The sequence below is a fragment of the Silurus meridionalis genome, chromosome 19, assembly GCF_014805685.1.
Source record: "Silurus meridionalis isolate SWU-2019-XX chromosome 19, ASM1480568v1, whole genome shotgun sequence".
Classification (NCBI taxonomy): Eukaryota; Metazoa; Chordata; class Actinopteri; order Siluriformes; family Siluridae; genus Silurus; species Silurus meridionalis.
In genome coordinates this window covers 3,740,826-3,763,967 of record NC_060902.1, presented here as the reverse complement: position 1 = coordinate 3,763,967, position 23,142 = coordinate 3,740,826, and the positions used below count along the sequence as shown (strand labels likewise).

The 23,142-nt window shown below is 37.8% G+C and overlaps 1 protein-coding gene across 1 annotated transcript in view; it reads right to left on the bottom strand.

The window, feature by feature from the left end:
* Positions 1-18,679: 18,679 nt before the first annotated feature.
* LOC124402106 (E3 ubiquitin-protein ligase RNF123) overlaps positions 18,680-23,142 on the bottom strand; it is a 165,569-nt gene continuing 161,106 nt past the window's right edge. Inside the window, exon 39 of the mRNA XM_046874774.1 lies at positions 18,680-22,558. Coding sequence (XP_046730730.1) covers positions 22,459-22,558 — 100 coding nt within the window. The 3' untranslated portion in view covers positions 18,680-22,458. The remainder of the gene's footprint in view (positions 22,559-23,142) is intronic.

The following is a 23,142-nucleotide window of genomic DNA, read 5'->3' as shown; positions in this document are numbered from 1 at the left end:
AGGAGAGCTTTTCAAGTTGTCATATTATGACAATCTCCACTGTAGCTCGGAAAATGACATGTTTTGACAGGAAATTACCAAATAACCAAAATGGGAATCCTTAGCACAAATCAGTGCCATTTAAACAGAACAAGCCCTGCATTTTTGTAATATCCACTAACTGAAAATAAGGCAGCAGACCCCTGACATTTTAGCTGACTTTGGAGCTCTATTTTGGGCTGAAACAACAGCTCAGTTGCTGCCACAGAGCTCAGTATAATTTAAATTATCTGGAAAACCAGACCTCAGGGGACAAGGAACCTAAGAACCCATTGCTAAACTTGGTGCACTCTCCTGAGCTTGCAGTTTCTCCAAACATTGTGGGCCAGTACTTAGCATTACCTACCACAACCAGTACTTGTTCGAAGCTGTTATACACACACAAACGCACACAAAAAAAATCATTGTATACAATTATTATATAGTGAATAAATTGTAAAAGGTGGGGGGTTTCTATGCAAGTACAGTGGTACAAGTACAACTACAATCTTGATAGTTCGCAACTTTTCAGTAACTCGTGAAAAATCTGACAGTTCGGAGTAACATTTCAAAACAGAGTTTGTACTAATAAAGTACATAATTTTTGTAAAACTATTTTATTATTGAATTATTCATTTAAAGTGGTTGATAAAACATTTATGACAAGTAATTCACAATTTTTGTTAAGTTTATACAGTACATGTACAATTCCCTTTGGAAAAGGAACCATCAAAAGAGAGATTCAAAACCTCGCGAGTATCGAGGTTGCACTGTATTTGCAAACTGTGTTGTTTTGGGATCATTCCAGTTATAAAATAGTTTATTATATATAAACTCGAAACAATCTCCAGTGAACTAGGTCTAATGAACTGTCAGCAAGAAAAGATTAATTAATTTGGATCGAATACGCATTTGGGTAAAAGTTGATTAAATTGTCGAAAAGTTTATGAACTTTTATTTAGGAAAGCACAATCACATTCCAAACCATGTGGAAAGTATTCCCATGTCTTATTTATTTAGCGTTCGGTATTAAACGCTTGGACGGGAGTCGACATGAGTCAGCCATTTAGACAAATCAGCCAGCAATTAGTTGCTTAGGTGTAAGTTTATTTTAGACATGTACTGTATGCAAGTTGATCTAGTTGAAAGCAGACAACTGAGCTGAGAATTATAAACATATAATGAAATGCTCCTGGCCAACATTCTATTTAGTTGACAATGTTCAAAAAAGAAGTTTGACACTTTTCTCTCTAAAAACTGTGAGGGGAGAAAAAACTCATATCATCCAAATGTTTAGAAAGACAGCTTGCCCTTCAAGCCAAAAGCTATTTTTCTTTTTTTTTTATCCAATATGCTTAGATTTCTTTACGCCATTTCCCACTCACACACCCCCCCTCTCACAAAGTCACAAACATATCGTAAATAAGTGAGCAGCACAACCTTCACCTCACCGTTATCTCATTCTCAACTTATCAAAAAAATGCTATTCACGACCCTCACGCTCCAAATGATACCGCTAAAGGGAGAAATGAGCTATATCTTCAAGGCACATGTCTCATGGTCGACATTCTTGAAATATGGTACACCATAAAGAAAAGACGTAGAAATCCAGTCAAAGGATAAAATTCAGCAGGGCTTTTGTGGCAGGACTTTAATACTGTGTTGTCATTTTTTTATATATTGTTTTAAAGAATTTGAGTTCATTTAAAAAAAAAAAAAGTCTGAATCATCGTTTATGGGAATTAGAGCCTGAGCTACACTCCATATACATATCTTCATTCAAGTCAATTGACTGCTTTTATCAATGTACATTGTCACAAAGCAGCATGATGTCCAGATAATGTTTAAAATAATCAAATAAAATCAAATTCATAAACAAGAAGACACCAGAAAATGCAATTATACATAATAACTCTTCAAAAACTGTGTACTATATCGTCAAAATTTATGTAACTGTGTAGCCAGGATATGAACGTCTCTAGGTTACGAATGTAACCCTAGTTCCCCGAATGGGAACTCGAGCTGTGTCGGAACGCTTTGGGAACGCCTCTGCACGGACAACGCAGGGGAGTTCCCAAAGCGTTATGACGCAGCTCGAGTTCCCGAATGGGAACCTGTAGTTTTCTAGTTTTTGCTGAAGTTATCAGCTGTTCATTGATTGAGGAATGTGCACAGAACTGTTCATTGCTATTATAGTACTTAATAGTACTATAGCAGATCTTTTTGTTTTAATTGTAGTCCAAAACCAATTGTTGCTATTCATAGTAATCTCATGTCTGACTGTGTTGCAAGAAGCTTGAGTCATTTCTCATTTCTTAACGGTTGTTACCTTAAGTTTAAAGTATAAAAGTGAAAGAATCAAGTGATCATTGATGGAAGTTTTTTGCATAAATTGTTTAATCATGTAGTGGTTTAGGAAACCCAAGTAAGAACATCCAGAGCCATTCATAGAATGTCTGTGTGGAAACTCCATAATACACTATATGAAGAAATGTACTGGGCCACCTGACTTTTCCAGCCATACAGTATGTGGTTCTTCCCCAAAATGTTGAAGGCAATTATACCCAATTTCTTTGAATGCACTTGCCCTACATTTTCCATTCAGTTGAACTAGAAGATCCAAACTTTTTTCAGAATAGGAATGCCTCTGTGCACAAATCTAGCTCCATGAAGACATGGTTTACATGGGTTGGACTGAAAGATCTTGAGTGGCCTGTTCTAGAGCTCTGACCTCAACCCTACTGAACTATTAAGGGTTGATTTTCATTACATACACCCCAGATGTTATCACTCAATATCAGTACCTATTAGTTTTATCCATGTAATGTATATATGAGCAAAAAGTGGTATTTTATTTATCATTATGTTTTCTGTAAACATGATATTCTTTTAGTTTTTTTTGTTTTTTTTTATACTGCTATATTTCTGAACAATGAATCTATGTGTTCCATTCTGGTCTCTGGACCAACCTGTTTCATCCTGACTCCCTGATAAAGTTCTCATCATTTGGAAACCATTCGTAGACCGTCAAAATAAAAAAGAAACTGGAGCTGGTACCACATGGGAACGGTGATGGTGGCTTTGGACTGCAATTAATACAAACAGTTCTACTTTAATAGCTTGATTACAATTTCTCCATCCCTAAACCTTACATGAAACTATAATTAATGGATATATACAGTAGTGTCACTCAGATAAGAATGGGTTTCTCTCCAGGTTTCTTTCTCATACTATGTCAGGGAGTTTTTCCCCTCACCACTGCTGCCTCTGGCTTGGAATAATGTGATGGGGGATTATGACTTTAAAATGTATATTCTTATTCTATTCTATTAATCTATTGTAATTCTATTGCCTTGTGACAATGTCCATTTTTAAGTGCCATACACACAAAAGTAAATTGAATTGAACTTATAAAACTGGTTTGTACATCAGAACATAATGTAAATTCGAACCTTCAAAGGTTTATAACAGTCTGATAATGTATTGGAGCTGCTCTGTGCTTTAAGGTGATCAAAAGTAAACGTTTTTTTGCAATGGGATTTTCCAGCAGTGATGATACACACACACACACACACACACACACACACACAATCATGTTCAAACATCCTTAAAGGATCCATTCCTCCTTTTTGTTGTCCATCCACTTGGGAGAAGCAAATCTTCTCAGACAGTGCGAATTCGATCTGGGAAGTGCACCTGATTGAATCAGTTTGGATTGGCTTCTATATTCATGTGCAATAGCAAAACCCAGCAGTGGAGCTAGTTTTCTATTTCAGTGAAGCGCAACAGCCCCATCTTCAGGCGATTACCCTTGACTGGACACGAGAAAGGAAGGCTTTTTCCAGCCGGGTGTTTTCATTATTCCAAGTGTATGGGCTCACAGCTGGAAGAGGCAGAAGCACTGGATTGTGAAATGTCTTTGCTAATATTTGATGAGAAGTTCAACGTATTTGGCCTAATGCCAATGCAGGAGATTTCAGCACATATCTCATTTTGGAGCAATTATTTGTTATGAAAGCTAACAGAAACAGAAAGATGGGTTACATACACCAATCAGGTATAACTTTATGGCCACCTGGCCACCGCAATTCGATCTACAGAAGCTCGTCTGTTGGATTGGACCACACGGACCAGCCTTCACGCCTCACATGCATCATGCCTTGGCTTTTAATTCTCCTGTCGCCGCTTCAACGCTGTTTCTTCCTTGGAGAACTTTTGACCACTGCAGACTGGGAACAGCCCACAAGGTTTGGAGATGCTCTGACCCAGTCGTCTAGCCATCACTATTTGACCCTTGTTAAACACATTTAAATCCTTATGCTTACCCATTTTTCCTGCTTCTAACACATGAACTTTGAATACAAAAAGTTGCTGCCTAAAATCTTAATCTTAATTATTAAGATGGAATAGTAATAAATGAAATAAAGCAGGAGCTTTGAAAATATTGTATTACAATTTTTTTATGTTTTGTTTATAAAAAATTGTAATGCCTGCAAAATAAAATATAAATACATTTCAGGCATGTATTGTATTATTAAAGATGTTTTGGGGGGTTTTTGGAGAAAAGTTCATTTTTGGAGAAAAAAGGATGAAAATGCAGGTTGACTGAAGCCAATAATTTGATAAAAGGAGAAAAGTTTGAGTTGAAAGCAATCGAAATGTATCCAGAATTAATCTGCCCTGGACAGACATCAGCTGGTAACAAGATTATTCCACGTTACCCCTGGAGAGTCATAACATTTCATGGGTGCAGGTTAATAACTTTTTTCCAGAAGCATAAAATTTACTAGAAAGTTCGTAATAAGCACAAACTGACACTGCGAAAGTAAAGACAGGGGATGAAAAAATTTCAGGCTATTACTTTTCCTCACAGGAAAGCACCACTGCTCTGGGCTAATGCCAGCTGCTCAGTGTGATAGCAGCCACAACAAAACACCAAGATACAGTGCATACACATGAGCAGACACCGAGGCCACAGCAAGGTCAGTCCAAGAGCCACAGCTTGTTACCGTGTCTTTCTTTTTTTTACTCTTTATCTGTAAAAAGAGTAGGCTGTTCTGGCTTCTTCCTCTTCAGCAAATGTGAGACACAAATATCAGTCATATTCTCTGCTTATCATGGTTCTTAGCCAGTTTTTTTTTTTTTACCTCCACTGATCTGGAACGGCGACTCGCAGTTTCACTGAAGACCGTCCATGAATGTAGACTGAGCCAAGTGGCTCCTAGACTGTAAAGAGGTACGATTGTAGGTATGAGGAACAGAAATAAATGCCAGCTACGCTTCGCTGCTAGGGTCAGAAAAACAGGCAAGAACATAAATTTTGTTTTAGATGAAACATTCAGACATTTTTTAATAGCTTTTTACATTTACACCATTTAGCTGTAATCCAAATGACTGGATTTGTTGTTCACGTTATGAAAAATGGTTATTTTTATTTCTGCTAAATTCCCAACCTCTTATCACATACACTAAATGGACACAAGTTTGTGGACACCTGATTATAATGTTTGCATTTGCTTTCTGAACATTCTATTTCACATCTAGTCTCAAATCGCTGTTATAACAACCCCCATTCTTCTGGGAATTTAGATTTTAAAGTGTGATTGGGAAGATTTGAGGAGTGTTATCAAAGGCAGGTACTGATGTAGGTCAGGGTGAGGAGGCCTGGGGTCAGCATTCCAATTCATCCCAAAGGTGTTCAGTAGGGTTGCGGTCAGAGCTCTATAGCAGGCACCAGATCTTCCACTCCATCCCATGTAAAGCATGTGTTCATGGAGCTGGTGTTGTACACAGGGGCTGGTACAGGTTTGAACCTCCTAATATAAGTGAAGAGAAAATGTAATGCTACCGCATCCAAAGACATAAAATACAACGTGGGTTGACAGTTTGGGGATGAACCACATATGGATGGAAAAGATGGATATCCCAATACTTATGTCTATTTGTATTTTAAACAAAAAAGGGGTGAGGTTTTGAAAAGGGCATGTGAACTATTACAAATGAAAACCAAAAACAAACACTGAATATAAAAAAAACAGAGTCAACAGACAAGAAAAAATTATAAGAAAAATAGACTAAAATTAAGGCAAAAGACTGAAATATTCACAAAAATAATGGAAATGTATTACTAACATTTATAATAATAACAATAAAACCAGTTTCTGATGTGTGTAAATGTTCAATCATAGTCCAGTCTTGCATCTTGCTACAATTTAAAGATTACTTTATTGAACTTATCCCGGATAGATTAAATAAAAGGAGTTGTTTCCAGACAGAATCAAATTCAGTGTTTTTTGGTATTGATCATCACTGAGCTTTTTTCGACTAATTGATCATCAATTTTTTGCTAGTTAGCTAGGTGGGGTTACCTGGTGGTCTAGTGGCTAGGATGTGGCGCTCTCACTGTGGCGCTCTCACCGGGGTCGATTCCCGGTCAGGGAACCAACCCAGCCATTAGGGTTGCACAAGCCAGTGCGCTCTTAGTGCTGGTCCCAAGCCCGGATAAATGGGGAGGGTTGCATTAGGAAGGGCATCCAGCGTAAAAACATGTGCCAAATCAAACATGCGGTTCATGAATACAGGTGATCCGCTGTGGCAACCCCTAATGGGAGCAGCTGAAAGAAAGTTTTTAGTTAGTGACATAGGTAGTTAGTTACATTTATTGTCCACTGAACGCATTACATGTACAGTTACAGTACAGTTGCACAGTGAAGCAAAACAGCATTCCTCCAGGACCAAGGTGCTACAGAAGACAACATAGTTAAGTTTGTATTGTCTTGTAAGACTCTAAAACATAAACAGACCTAAACGCAAAACTACATAATGTGTATGTGTGCAATAAAGGGGAAAGAACATTTACATAATACCACAGTGAATTTCAGTGCAGCATTGAGCAGTGCAAAGAGTTAATGTCAAAGTCAAAAAAGTCAAAGTGAACTTTGTCTGTCATTCATCCAGGCAGCAAGGTGCAAAGCAGAGGCTCCGTTGTGCAGATAAACATTTACAGTAATAGTCAGTGCATAATAGACAGTAGACAATACACATAGGTGACACAATACACAACACACACACACAAAAAAAAGCACATCAGTAGACATACATGGGTAACCCAGTAGACACAAAAAGACATAATATTGCAAATCATTACAGGTATTGATGTTAATTGCGCAATACTTGTCCAAATGGTAGGGATTAGTGCACAAGTGGCAAAAATGTAAACTTTCTGTGATGAATATAAAGTGCACAAGTGATGAGAGAGAATAAGACAGAAAGTGCAAAGTTGCAAAGAAGTGTTTGTAGGCTTAAGTCCGATCTCGGCCTGCCAGGAGTGCATGGCAAGTAAAAGTAAAAACGAAATAAAAAAGAAATAAATAAATAAAAAAGATTTTCAACAGCATCGATAACATTTATTTGTTTGTTTTAAGGAAAGTGTTTATCTTGGCCAGAATCATGATGAAAATTAAGTCTATCCTGAGGACACTGAATGCTAGTCATCACTGGCCAGCATGCGGGGCAATTGAGTGTTACAAATCAACTTACTGAAATAGAACCTGGGCTCAGGATAAATCCAAAGACCATGTAGCTCTGAAAGGCAATCAAGGGCATTTAGGAGACAACCTTGTTATATTGCAGCCTAACTAACCTAACAATCCCTGTTAAAATATCTTGGATAACATTTGATTTTGAATTTGTACAGGTTAAAAAATCTAATTAAAGATCTGGATATAAGCAGACTCTATGTGTCTGCACTTCTCAGACCTCCCTGACCTGCACAGGCTATTTAATTACAACTGGGAATATTTTGGGCACCTACTTCAACATGTTCAAGTCAGAATCACCAAAACTCAGGCCTGAGGGTGCAAATACACGGTACAGCTGAAGCTTTTACTGTAAAAGACACTAGACCTTTGTGAAAATGTAATCTCTCAGAAGTGTAGAAGCAGAACAGCAGCAGTCAGATGTGTAATCCAAGACAGAAGAGGTTCCTAAAGGTTAGCTGTACTGATTATGGAGCAGATATTTAGTGAAACAGAATGTCAGAAAGAAATACTTTTTCTACACCAAATCATCTTTTTTTCACAATAATAAACCTGAAATCTAAATCCTTTATTTTCTCAGACAATCAAGTTGTATTGAGAGCACCAGTCAAAATCTATAGTATTGTGAGATAGGAAGAGGTCAGGACTTCTGTGTCTGAGAGTTCAGAACCTCTAAATAACTGTCAATCATTCCAGACTCACATTAATCTGTCACTTTTATCATGGGGAAAAAAATAGTGCACACTTGGCATGTTTTGGAGCGATAACACAAAGCGCCAGCATACCCACGATGTTAAAATGCTGAGCTCGTTCACAAAGTGCGTAAAGGTTGGCAGGTCGGTAACTCAAGAGATGAACGTACTATTTCCTTAAAACCTGAAGGTCAGGGTTTTAACGAGCATCACTAAGATTGCAGTAAACCGTGTATGAGGCGACTCATACGCGAAGGACACCTCGCTAATCCTCGCCGATTCTGACTTCATTTCACTCGACTTCACTTCCTGCAAATCATTTTGTATATGTTTCTTATTAATATTCTGTGAAATGATAGTAATGGAATAAAATCAGCAAACTTGTTGTGTGTGTATGTGTATATATAAATATCTCTCTCTCTCTCTCTCTCTCTCATATATATATATAAAACCTCAACATCTTTAGCTCTGCTACCTCCAGCTCCACCTCCTGTCTTTTACTTAATGCCACTGTCTTCAAACCATACAACATCGCAGGTCTCACCACAGTCCTATAAACTTTTCATTTTACTCTTGCAGATACTCTTGCAGATACTCTTCTATCACAAATCACTCCTGCTATCACTCTTCTCCACCCACTCCACCCTGCCTGCACTCTTTTCTTCACTTCTCTAACACACTCTCCATTACTTTGCACTGTTGACCCCCAGGTACCTAAACTCCTCCACCTTCTCCACCTCTTCTCCCTGTAACCGCACCACTCCACTGCCCATCCTCTCATTCACACACATGAACTCTTTCTTACTCCTACTGACTTTCATTCCCCTTCTCTCCAGCATGTACCTCCACCTCTCCAGACTCTTCTTAACCTGCTCCCTACTCTCACCACAAATTACAATATCATCCGCAAACATTATAGTCCACAGAGACTCCTGTCTGACCTCATCTGTCAACCTGTCCATAACCACTGCAAACAGGAAAGGGCTCAGAGCCGATCCTTGATGCAGTCTAACCTCCACCTTAAACCAGTCTGTCGTTTCTACTGCACCTTTCACTGCTGTCACACTGTCCTCATACATGTCCTGCACCACCCTCACATACTTATCTGACACACCTGACCTCCTCATACTATACCACAACTCCTCTCTTGGCACTCTGTCGTATGCTTTCTCTAAATCCACAAATACGCAATGCAATTCCTTCTGTCCTTCTCTATACTTCTCCATCAACATTCTCAAAGCAAATAAGGCATCTGTGGTGCTCTTCCTCGGCATAAAACAATACTGTTGCTCACAGATGGTCACCTCTTCTCTCAGACTGGCTTCCACTACTATTTCCCATAACTTCATGGTGTGACTGATCAACTTAATTCCCCTGTAGTTACTACAGAGCTGCACATCTCTTATTCTTAAAGACCGGTACTAGCACACCCCTTCTCCATTCCTCAGATATCCGCTCACCTTCCAAAATCTTGTTGAACAACCTGGTTAAAAACTCCACTGCCATCTCCCCTAAACATCTCCATGCTTCTACCGGTATGTCATCTGGTCCTACCAACTTTTCACTCTTCATCCTCTTAATTGCTACTCTCACTTCCTTCTTACTAATCCTATCCACCTCCTACTTCACCATCTCCATGCTATCCAACCTTTTCATTCTCTTATTTTCCTTGTTCATCAGCTGCTCAAAATACTCCCTCCATCTTCTCAGCACACTCTCCTCACTAGTCAAGCACATCCTTCCCAGCTCGGTCCCTCTGCCTGGCTAATCGGTATAAATCCTTTTCTCCATCCTCAGTGTCCAACTTCTCATACAGCTCCTTTTGCCACATCCCTCTTCACCCGCTGCCGCATCTCCTTGTACTCCTGCCTACTTTTCTCATCCCTCTGTCGCCCCTCAATTCTGTTTCACCAACCTCTTTCTCCTTATGCTCTCCTGCACTTCTTCATTCCACCACCACGTCTTTTTCTCTTCCTTTCTCTTTCCAAAAGTAACACCAAATACCCTTCAGTATGGTAGATGTCAGAGCTCTACTGCAGGCCTCTCAAGATCTTCCACTTCAACTCATGTAAACCACATCTAAAGACATTCTATAAATCCATATAATTGTGTACCTCCAAATTTATTGTAACAGGTTTGGAAAGAACCACATATGGCTGGAAAAGTTGAATGCTTTTTTGAATTGTCACAGTTCTGTACATAGCTGTTGCCTTTCCTTAAAAACCCTTGATGAAATCTTATCTTTCTAAAAGTGGACATTAAGAATAAAGTCAAGTCATGCCTCCATCAGTGAGCACTCTCTTCTAAATGACAGCTTACAAACACTAAACAGCATTTTTAAAAGCATATATCTGCCTTCCTCCACTTAAAGCTCATGTGGGACAGGAGACTGAAGGACCACTTACTGGAAGATGAATCTCATGATCCGTAGTACCCAATAATCACTAGATTTATCCTTAGAAAATACACTTGCTAGTGATTGCTATACAAATGCTGATGGACTGTAATGTGGTGATACCCTATATAGATAAAAGTGTATGGACAAACAACTGTATGATTGGTTTGTGTTTTTTTTAACATTCCATTCCATATTTGGTCCCTATTAGCTGCCAAAATAACCTTTAATCTTCTGGGAAGATGTTCCACTAGATTTTGAAGTGTGATTGTGGAGATTTGTGCTCAATCAGACACAAGGGTCTTAGTAAAGTCAGGTATTGATGTGAGGTGAGGATGCCTGAGGTGCAGTCAGTGTTCACATTTATCGCAAAAGTGTTCAGTAGGGTTGAGATCAGAGTTCTGTAGAAGGTCACTCAAGCTCTTCCAATCCAAGGCCAAGTAAACCATGTTTTTCAATAGAGATAGTTCACAGTGTTCAGGCGAATTGCGATGCTGGAACAGGTTTGGATCTCCTAGGTTAGTTTCCGTAAGGTCGAAAAAACATCTAGCATGCCTACATCTTTGTGGTATCGGTTTGAGAAGAACCACATATGGTTGGAAAAATCAGTTACAGTCCCAATACTTTGATCAGTGTATGTGGATATGTTTATATCTAAGAAACAAAGTCCTACAACTGCAGGAGGTGCCGCAATTAAAAGAAGTCTAGGTGTCCATATTATGGGAAGGCATCTTGATATTAACTATACAATTAAAGCAGTTTACTATATCTGAATATACAGTAGATGATGCATTAAACCTGTTGCAAGTCAAGCTGAACTTTTCACATTCACATCACTGGCAGATATCGTCCCCAAGGTGAGAATTGTTACTCAGCCTCAGAGGATTCTTTGTTATCTGAAATGTCAGCGTGTCCCGTTTGTGCGGTTCACACGTTGCAAACTGCAATCAGACACGAAAAATCTCTGTCTCGATTTTCCCCGAGGGAGCCTTTTACAAACCAATGATGACAGATTTGCCTGAAAAATCCAAACACGAAACAACCATTTTACTCCAGATAACTTATTTCCCTTCACAAAAAAGCCACTTTTTGCATTTATTTTGGGGGTTTGGGGGAAATGATATGATGCAATGATTCTCACGTGACAAAGAATTCAAATTTATACATTTGAAAATGTTAAACTCCATGTTTTATATATATCGTTCTATTACTTTTGCTGGAATAGAACATGTTTTTTTTTTTATTCCTCAGGGTCTGTGGGATGTTCAGATTAAATGATTTATTGTTTTACTGCCAGCAGAATCGAGTTTAATACAGATTTCCGGTTCCACTTAAAGACATTAGAGCCTTTACTGGTGCCAACTGTTTGTTAGTTTACTGAGTTTGATAAAGATTAGACGAAGTAGGAGATCTGGCACTCATGAACACAGGTATGTAATAATGTTTATAACTGCTTTATATTTACTGTATATTTTTCTTTGAGTGAATTATAAGGAGGCTATCCATACAACTAAGAATCAGAAAGGTTTAAAGACTTTACAGAGATATAAAATGAACTTTCTGGCAGTTCTCAACAATGATTGACATCCAGAGAGTGTGTGCACTAAAAAGGTTTATCTGAATTGAATTTACAATTCATTAATTCCATACATCTGAATAAATGGCCTAAAAAGGTATCAGCTCCTCTTTTTATAGACTGGATCAGGTTTTGTTCTACAAATCTATCTCTTTCTGTGATGTGCAGCAGTCCCCGATGATTAAATACACTCCCACAACATGATGCTACCACCACCATGCTTCACTGTAAACTGCTTGTCTTTTCACCAAACAGGCTTTGCGCCGAGATTTACTTTGGTTTCTTCATGCAATATAATCTTTTCATGAGGTGAAATGAGTTCTACATGACTTGCTGTAGAGCTGAGTGATATTTACATTATCACTATTGATATGTTTACTGTTTGTATTTACTATTCAGACAACATTTTACATAACCTACAGTATCATTTTTATTTGTTTATGACCAGTCATAGTGATGGTAACACTTTTTGTCTAGTGAAATAAACATAAATTAATGCAAGTTAGCAGCACTATTTCTAGGCATAGGTAAACTAGGCCTGGGGGGCTGCCAGTGACCCCCTCTCCTTTCCCTCGCTGCCACCCATTTAAATTATTTACCTGTTTTTCTACTTAAAAACAGGCAATTTCGCATAGTTTATTTTTTAATGTGAATAATATATATGGTGTGGGAGAGAAACATTGTGGTGGGAGAGCAGGGCCATTGGCAGGGTGACATAGGAATCTTGCTTATGGTGCCAAAAAGGTTAGAAACGGCCCTACAAGTTAGCAAAGGTGTAGTGGATTCAGTGAAGCCAGATTTATTCAATTTCTTTCTAGGTGTGTGTTACACAGGTGTGTATTACTGCCAACTGCACCTTAAAATATTTTTTTTGTGATTAGTCATATGGTCATGGTGAACTGACAGTGAACATATAATGTACTGTAAATGGGAAAATGGTGCTGTTAGATGCATTTCTTTAAAACAGATAAAACTACTACATCATAGGGGAGCTGAACACTATTCGAGGCGATCACTAACTACCAGTATTCTGTATATATGAACTCACCATTGCTTGGATAGTTAAATAGCAGGAGGAAGAGTAATATCATCCTTCCTACCACTCTTCAAGACTACTTTTGGATACCATGAAATGAGTCAGCATCAGATTTTACTGAGCTTAAATTAGGCGACAGTTCTGCTGACTAGTAAGTGAACAAGAAATCAAGGAAAAAAGCCAAAATTGTGACATATTATTTGCTAAGTATCACGTACATTTTAATCAATCTAATTATTGGAATTAAGTTATTAGAATATAAAAAAGTTGGCATCCTGTATTAAGTGTAAACTAAGAAAATGCAGTAAATGTAGTTCTTTTTCTGTACAATTTATCTATTTATCTACAAAATATAAGGGTAGGTCTTGGGAACAATCCTACATGTAAAGCAGGAGTACCTAATAGCTCTTTTACAGAATTTGAAATATAATATCAATATTATACCTGCCCAAGGTTAACAGGTTTTACTACAAACTTGTATTACTTATTTAAAAGTTGCTTGGAGGATAGAAAAAGAGATCGGAAAGGGAAAGGTAATATTCATAGTTGGGTAAAGATTTTATTAGGGGATATGCTTTTAATGTTCCGAAAGAAAAACCATTTGTATACTTTATTAATATATATATATATATATATATATATATATATATATATATATATATATATATATATATATATATATATATATATATATATATATATATATATATATATGATATGATATGATATGATATGATATGATACACAATATCCAACATTCCTGTGTCACCTGTGGAGAACTTCAAGTTTCTGGGCACTACCATTTCCCAAGACCTGAAATGGGAATCAAACATAAACTCAATTCTGAAAAAGGCCCAGCAGAGGATGTACTTTCTAAGGCAATTAAGGAAGTACAGTCTGCCCCAGGAGCTGTTGATACAGTTCTACACTGCAGTCATTGAATCTGTCCTGTGCTCATCAATCACCATCTGGTTTGAAGCAGCAACAAAACAGGACAGAAACAGACTGCAGAAAACTGTTAAAACAGCTGAAAAAATCATTGGTGCCCCCCTGCCCACTCTCCAGGACTTGTACCATACAAGAACCAGAAACCGGGCAGGAAAAATCATTAATGACCCTTCACACCCTGGACACAACATCTTTCAGCTCCTCCCTTCTGGCAGGCGCTACAGAACTTTGTTCACTAAGACTGCCAGACACAGGAACAGTTTCTTTCCCCAAGCAATCACCCTCACTAACAACTGACCATAATTAAAATTCCATGCTCATATCTATGAGTACTGCACAGAACTGTCACAGAACTGTCACTCATCACATTATCTGTATATGTTGCACACACTATTGCTTCTATATACTGTACAAAGTTTTATAGTAACCTCTCTCATCATACCTGGCACACAATACTGTCATTTGCACTACCATGCACTCCCACACTTTATGTACATTACTGGTCTGTATCCCTATTTATTACCCACACTGTCTATACTGTCTCATATTGTCTGTATTGTCTGTATTGTCTTGTATAGTCTGTTTTTGTCTTGTTGTGTCTGTTTTGTCATGTATAGGTTTTTATTTATGTCTGTACTTTTGAGAGTAACAAACAGCTGGAACCAAATTCCTTGTGTGTGTCAACACACTTGGCCAATAAACCTGATTCTGATTCTGATTCTGATGATATTACAACATAATATTATACATTATTTACAAAGTTTAACAGAGCATTTGTGGTTGTAGATGTTCCCTTAACCATTTGAATGAAAAGCTGTTGTGTATCTGTGGTGCCAATTTCTTTAGAAATAGTCAAAATCAAATCCAATCGAATTTTATTTGTCACATACACATACAAACAGAGTACGACATGCAGTGAAATGCTTTATTATATTAAATGCTTCAAAGTCCAGTTGCACTTGCGTGCACTTTGTAATGCTCCATGCTGGAGCGATTGTACACATACAACACATAGTACTCATAGCATAGTACACATTGTACACATAGCTCTTGGGTGAAATTTGCACTCTTCATTAACAGACTGCACACACCATGAAAAAGCCACTAGATGGTAGACTCTCCTCAGTGTTTACTTCTCAACAGCTGCTTCAGGACCATCATTTCTAAAAGCCTGTCATCAGGAGTTTGTGTGGTCCTTCTCAGTCCGTATGCTAACTATAATTTGTAATTAAAACCAAGCTTTATAGCAAATATGAAGCTCTTTCTAGTAATAAGAGGAAAAAAAGAATATGTTAATTATCTCTTATATAGTTATAATTTGTAGGTATCATTCTCTTTGTGTGATCAAGCTGGATGTTATTGTGACCCTCAATATGAATATATGTGTGTGTGTGTGTGTGTGTGTGTGTGTGTGTGTGTGTGTGTGTGTGTGTGTATATATATATGGACTAACATGACATGATATTTGGGCATAACAAATAAAGCAGATATTTACAAACTAATGCCCTCTGTTCAAACAGTAATTAGCATTCAATCATAATTAAAATTCCACCCCTCAGAATTTCTTTTCATGATCTTTATCAAGCAAAATGCATCATGGGACATCTGTGTAGTGTAGTTCCCAGTATTTCCCCATTCCGTCTTAACAGGCCACGTAATGTCACTTATCGAGGGCCCTATTGATCCCGGGCCTGTTTGAGCTATAAATATGTACAGGCAGTGGTGCATGGGAGGGAGGGAGAGAGGGAGGGGACAAGGAGAGATAGAGGATTCACTCATTTCTGACTTCTCCTCGCGTGTCCCTCTCTCTTTCCCCCCCTCTGTGGCTATTTCCGCGGGCGATCTATACACTCCACAGCACTCTGCCTGGGGTTCGGTTTCTTTGCAGCTGATCAATGGAGAGCTGAAGAGGCCGGGCTGCAATGCAGCAGTGGGGCTAACAGTGGGTATTATGGAGGAGAAAGATGGAACGTGGATGAAAAATGGGCAAAAAAAAGGTTCAAAGGGTGAAGTTGTCTCATGATAAATTAAAATTGAAAATTGACCAATAAGAATGAAAATAAAGACCCAAATTACATAATCAAAACCACATTATTTTTGTTGTTCGCAACTGACCTTAATATATATATATACCAGGGATCCCCAAACTTTTTTCTGTGAGCGCCACATCATTTACCTTTCTTTATATGGGGTGCATGGTCAGTCTGTAACACGTGGGCCGGAGTGACTACCCGTATTATTGCCCTTGCAAGCTTGCACAATTGTCTCTGTGGCATGTTTCATAATGTTGGCACAAATTGTATTCTTTGAACAGACACTGTTCCTTGACAGCCATTTCTTTGCATTGAACAAAAAAATGATCTCTTGTCCACTTTCGGTTAAATGCACTGCATTCTGAAGCCACTTTTCTCTTTTTCCCAACTGTTGGGCGATTAGTTGTATTAGAATTTCCTCGCTGGCTTATGTGCAGTAGCACCTGCTCGATCTTGATGGAACGTTATGTTGAATGTACAATGCTTTTCTTTGGTGGGTGAATCTAACAAATAATTAGATTATTAATATTGAGGAAATTTGTGTTTGAAATCATCCAATGCAGATATGATATGAGTATAACATATATTTAAAATTTCATTTTACATACATGGCTCTGGCATTGTTTAGAGAGTCATTCCAAATCTGAGGCAGGCTGTAGTTTGGGGACCCCTTTATGGTGGGTTTCCTTTTTAATGCTAGCAAGAATGCTAGTACATTAGCTAGAATCTGTGATGAGAATGAGTTCCATTTTGTGTCTGGTTTATCTCAAGGTTTCCTCCTCAGAGAGTTCTTACTGCCACTGTCTCTCACTGGCTCACTACTGAGACTCATTTATGATGAAGTTTATATTTGCAAAATCCTTAAATCTGTGAAGCTGCTTTGAAACAATGCGCATTGTTAAAAGCGCTATACAAATAAAATGTAACAAATTAAATTAATAGTTTATTATAATGTCAGCTACAAATTGTGACTGCTAGTTGACTGGGTCATAGCATCTCCAAAAGCTCTTGAGGGCTGTTCCCAGTTTGCAGTGGTCAGAATCTATCAAAAGTGCGCCAAGAAAGAAACAGCATTGAAGCAGCAATAGGGTCATGGGCAGCCAAGGCACATTAATGCACGTGGGGAGTGAAGGGTGGTCCGATCTAACATATGAGCAACTGTAGCGCAAATTGCTGAGGAATTTGATGGCATCAATGCTCGATAGGCAGTAAAAGACAACACAATATTAGGCAGGTGGTCATAATGTTATGCCTGATCGGTGTACAACAGTAGCTACTAAATAATATATCGTAGTCACTGGATGATAATGGAATAGCAATTGATTACCTTTGGATATTTGGAATGATAGATTTCAATAATTTGGCTAATTTACAGCCTGTAAAGAATCAGAAGTGTTGGTCATGATCACGCAAATGGTATTCAGAGAGCAGGAAACTATCTTTCATCTACATTCTATGATGTAGATGATGTAGAGGATCGAAAACGGTCACAACACATACATTAAAAACATAATAATCCGTCCTTCTGTCAATATCTGTCCTACAAATATCCATCTCATTCTGTTTAATTCATGTATGTGTGTGATATTGTATTATATTAAATAATTCTTAACATTATTTTCTTACTTTATAGTAAGACATATACTTTTATACTATTTGTTTTTATGCTAGTCTATTTTTCTTTTTTTAAATATTGAATTTCTATTTTTCATGGTCGTGAAAAGCATTTCACTACATGTACTCTGTATGAATATGACAAATAAAATTTGAATGAAATATTTTAAGTGGTTTTAATCATTCCTATTAAACCCAATACAAATGTACCACTGCTCTTATGAACTAGAACTCTGTAAGAGAGGCTGGAGAAGCATGGAGATTTCCTTCATTTGAGACACATCTGTGATGTGAATAATTCTGTCACTATACCAGGCCAGACTGGAGGAGCAACTCTTCCAGAGATTCTTGAAAGCGCTGCCAAGTTGCATGCCATACATACAAAATCAGAAAAGAAGGATTTCTGGAAAGTACAGCACGAGGCGGCAAAAAAAAAAAAAAAAAAAAAAAAAAAAAAAGTTCAAAAGGTACTCTGTGGCCTGCTGTGCAAAGATACACACGATGACTAATTCATAGCAGCTACTCGCTAACCATTGCATCGGGGAGTAGATGATGGTATCAGTGCTTCTTTACAGCCTAGAGCCTAAATCCTCCAGTGTTAATATGTCCATCAGGGATGCTGTCAGGCATGTCATTTTATATTCATTGCTCAGAAACGATGCGGTTAAGATCATCAGGATTTCACGAACTACATTCCAGCAATCCTCTCCAGCCGGCTAAATCCATGAGACGAGCGTTTCCTCCAGGCGTTCCTTTCCTCCATCTTAGTGGTTCATCTTTCACAACACAACCCGGCACAGATTTAAAAGCAACCACAATAGGCGATCTGTTTGGATAAATAATTTAATGCTGTTACACCATCAGTATATATATGTGTGTACTCTCACTCACTCAGTTAAGGGGGAACAAAAATGCCCAAAGTCCATCTTCTACCCAATTTTTTGTTCAGCACAGCAAAAAACAACAGTCCATTAAATATTGCTTATTAACCTAAAACCCCTTGGCTGACTGAAACTGAAGCCTGAGAGCAGAAACCTTTTTTTTTTTTTTTTTATATATACTGTTGAATTATATTTGGAAACACGCAATAGTTGTGTCTGCCCACTCTTGCACACTTTAAGTAGGAGTTAGATACAGGGAGTTCCCAAAAGCATGCACCCTTGCTAGGCTTAAAACAATATAGTAAGAAATAATTCAACAGTCCAAATAAGAATAGCAGTTGTGATAATATGTATGAATATGTACTAGGTTTGGGATGAAATGTCAGACACTGTAGCATATTTTAACAACCAACCAATGAAGAATCACCAAAACAAGTGCATTGTTTGTTTCTTTCAAGCCACGATCTAGTAGAAAGTGCAAAATGGTTGTCAGGTCCAGTGATCAGACTAAGAGCAAAATGTAGTCGACTTGAAGAGCTTAAACAGGACAGGAAATATGCTATATCTTTTGGAGACAGTCAGATCGTAATTAATAAGTCACATGCCATTAATTCTATGTAAATTGGCTCTACCTGTACTATACAGAATCCCAGAAGCGTCGCATTAGACTTCCTGGAATGCCTTTATACTTTCCCCATAAATATAAACATAATTATTACCAAAATGTCACTTTTTAAAGAGAAATACTGTATATTAATGGGATTATTTTTACTCGTCACTTTATTCAATGTCAAATAAGGAGTAATCATTATATACACATGCACATGCAGTCTATTTGAATTACATGATAGATTTGGGTGGGGCTAATATTCCCAAATATACTTCAATAATTATTATATAACTCCACCTGGCTATAAAAAAAAAACCTAGTCCAATCCATATACACTATATAGACAAAAGTATAGGGACACCTGACTTTTCCAACCATTTGCTTTTCTCCTTAAAAAAATGTTACCACATGGTTGGAGGCACACAATTATATATAATGTCTTTGGGCGCAGTAGAATTACAATGTTCCTGCACTTGATCTAGGAGACCCAAACTTGATCCAGCATAACAGTTCCCCTGTCCACAAAGCCATCTCCATAAAGATATCAATGTACATGGTTTGAAGTGAATCTTGTGGTTTGTAAAAAGCTCTGGCCTAAGCCCTATTAAACACTTTTGGGATGAATTGGCACCCTGACTGCTTTTTGTAAGTCTCAATTGGTCAGGGACAATATTATCTCTGTAATATTGCATCAGAGAAACAAACAGGAGCTCTACATTCAGCCCAGTTTATAGCAAATAGTATATTAGCAGGTAATGCTAATTCAAAATTATCTGCTTTTTATAGACTACAAATAGTTACACAAAACATATAATGCTAAAAAGCTTGTTTGGTAGTAAACTTTGGTAGCTATTTGGTTAGTGTCCAAATTAAGAGAAGCCATTCGTTAAAGAAATCATGTTTTGTTCACATAGTTAGGAACTTGTCTTGTTCGTCAGATAGCTAAGGTTATTTAAGCTATAAACGTGCAAGAACCTGTTTAGACGGCTTGAAGTGGCGTCACTGGAGAATCTGCTGCTTTTTGATATTAAGCACAGCAAACTTTTACAGGATTAGCCATATTCACTTACGACTAATAGTTTAAAGCTGTGATGCTGCACATGTCTTGTACCTTTGTAATGTAATCTTTCTCAGATGTATTCTGTAAAAGCGTGTGAAAGTTTTCTGTCAGAAATACTGAAGTACAGAAGCGCAAGTACGGCATGTAGAAGTACGACATGCAGAGCACAATGTGACCTAAAAGATTCTGAAGCTCATAGATTTTTTCTTGCACAGATAAGTGCAGAAAAAGGTATGAGAGACAATGTTTGTCTGAGGGTGAGTCTGTTGTTGCTGTCAGCTAGCTCAGTCTCCGTAGTTAGCCGGTTGTCGTGATTTGAGATGGATGGAATTGGATACGATCTGATTTCAAACTTGATTTGTCATTCGGCATTGAGAAACATTTGGAAAGTGACGATCACCTTTTTTTTTAAACTACATAAACAAGAAATATATATTTATGTACTTGGATTGTTCTCTATTAAAGGTACCAATGGGTAGCTAATGTGTTGTATTCCTTATACACACATTTGTATACATACGTGTGTGCACAAATGGAGAGTATTTGTAGGAAACTGATGCTTACGTGATCAACCTCTAAATCAAAGCAGAAAAGCAATCGGATTAGGAAAAAGTGTGGATTTTTTAGGATATAACATTAGTCAGGACATCATTCTCAACGGAAAAAAACAAAACAAACACCACACCTGCTCAAAGGTCATAGAGAAAGAGCAGTGCATGGAGAATGGGATAAAGGCTGACATTTAGCTTATGACAAACAGGTGTGAAAGAACAGACAGCAGAAGGGTTCTACCAGGGGTCGAATGTAATCAGACACTGCAAAAGGACAGGCTGCAGGTGAACAATTTTCATGAATTACCTGAATTATTTTAAGTGTCCTCACAAACCTGGAGGGTGCAACTTCCTGTATATACGTGTATATACACACCTGAAAGTACAGGTCTGTCTATGAAGCCTAGCTAATCGAAGGAATTGCCATATGTTTTTTTTTTTTTTTTGTATTTTGCATGTGTACTTACTGGGGATATTGAACACATTTCCATGTACTGAGAAAAGAAAAACACCAGGACTCAGATATTTTTCATAATGGAAGTCAAAGGACAGATGTTGAATTGAATTAAATTGAATTGAATTAATTCATGCTCTAAATCTCTATAAGAGATTTATTTCAAAATTTGAATGAGGTCCTCAAACTGTAAAAAAAGTAAAATAAGTGTGTAAAATTAAACTACTTAAATTATTTAATACAATTCTCATTTTTCAAACATCCCATGCTCACATCCTGAAATCATAGCATTTAATAGTAAATTTCAAGTTTGTGTTCTATATTTGCATATTCATGATTTATTCCTAATTCAGCAACTTCATTGTTATAATTTAACACAAACTCTTTTCTCAGTACGTAAAAATGTGCAGAAATCGTAATCTTACATATGCTATAGCTACAGTGGAAAAAGAAAAACATCTGAGTATTCCTTTAATGCTTTATAAAGTATTAATAAAGTTGTTATGAACTGGTTAAACCATGCAATCTGTAATGGAGACTGGTGGAAACAAATGCCACGTCAAATATATCTGTCAGTTTTTCTGATATAAAAAGTTATCAAGCTCAGAGAGGGATCGCGTGACGGACGCTAGCGAGCACCTGCATTTGTCCTGATCGGTATCTATGGCCTACAGACGCAGATGTAATGCGGTTGCCAGTGGTGACCGGAGGGGGAAGCAGGATGAAGGAGATTATAAAATGTCTCTCGCCGCTCGACCCTCTGTCAGCCGTTCATGCTTTATGATTTCAAGCCAGACCTCTACCAGCTGGCACGAGCTGAAACAGTGCCATGGTGAGAGCACCGTGTCTTAAAGTCACAGTTCAGTGTTAGCAAGTGATATGCTGCATGTGTGTGTGTATTTGTGTGTGTGTACTGCTCTATATCCAGCATATACATAAGATTGTGCTGATGAACAGTCTTTAGAGAGAGGTACGGGATGCTGATTTTCAGTGCATGCGTGGACGTGTGTGTGTGTGTGTGTGTGTGTGTGTGTGTGCATCTAAAGGGCATGCTAAGAGCCAGCAGGTTTGTTGTAATCTTCCACTCCAGTGATCGTGGCCTTGCAGAAAAAACAGTCCTTATTATTCATCAGATGTTGATTGATGCAAGCTCTGAAATGAAAAACAAAGAGAGCGAGAGAGAGAGAGAGAGAGAGAGAGAGAGAGAGAGAGAGAGAGAGAGTGCAAGCAGGTTATCAGCGACCTCCAGTCGTTATATTCAAGTTTGCTGAGTCATGCTCTGGCAGTTTCATCCAACACACACACCTTACTGATAATGACAGTGTTCTCCATTACTACCATACAAATATAATAAAAATAAGAAATGCCATCATGGTTTAATCCGTGTTGACACTTTTGCTGCCTCAGCTATTTGATTAAATGTGGATATTAAGAATAGGCAGTATATTAAAGCTATGTGCCTCTGGAAAGAACATAATGATGTGTGGAGTTAAATAAGATATCGGTTAATGTAATAACGCAAGGGTTTGTTTGTTCCAACAACCTTATTGTAGGTCAGCAGATTCGAGATACATTGTTCTTAATGTTTTCTCGTAAATATTCAAGACAACCGTCGTGCAAGGAATTTTAACATAAACTGGCAGATACATTTAGTGTAATATTAGAAGTGTAATGTTAAGGGTGTCTAAATCCAAAGCAAATTTTGAGGCACAGTTGTATGAGACGTCTCTGGATGC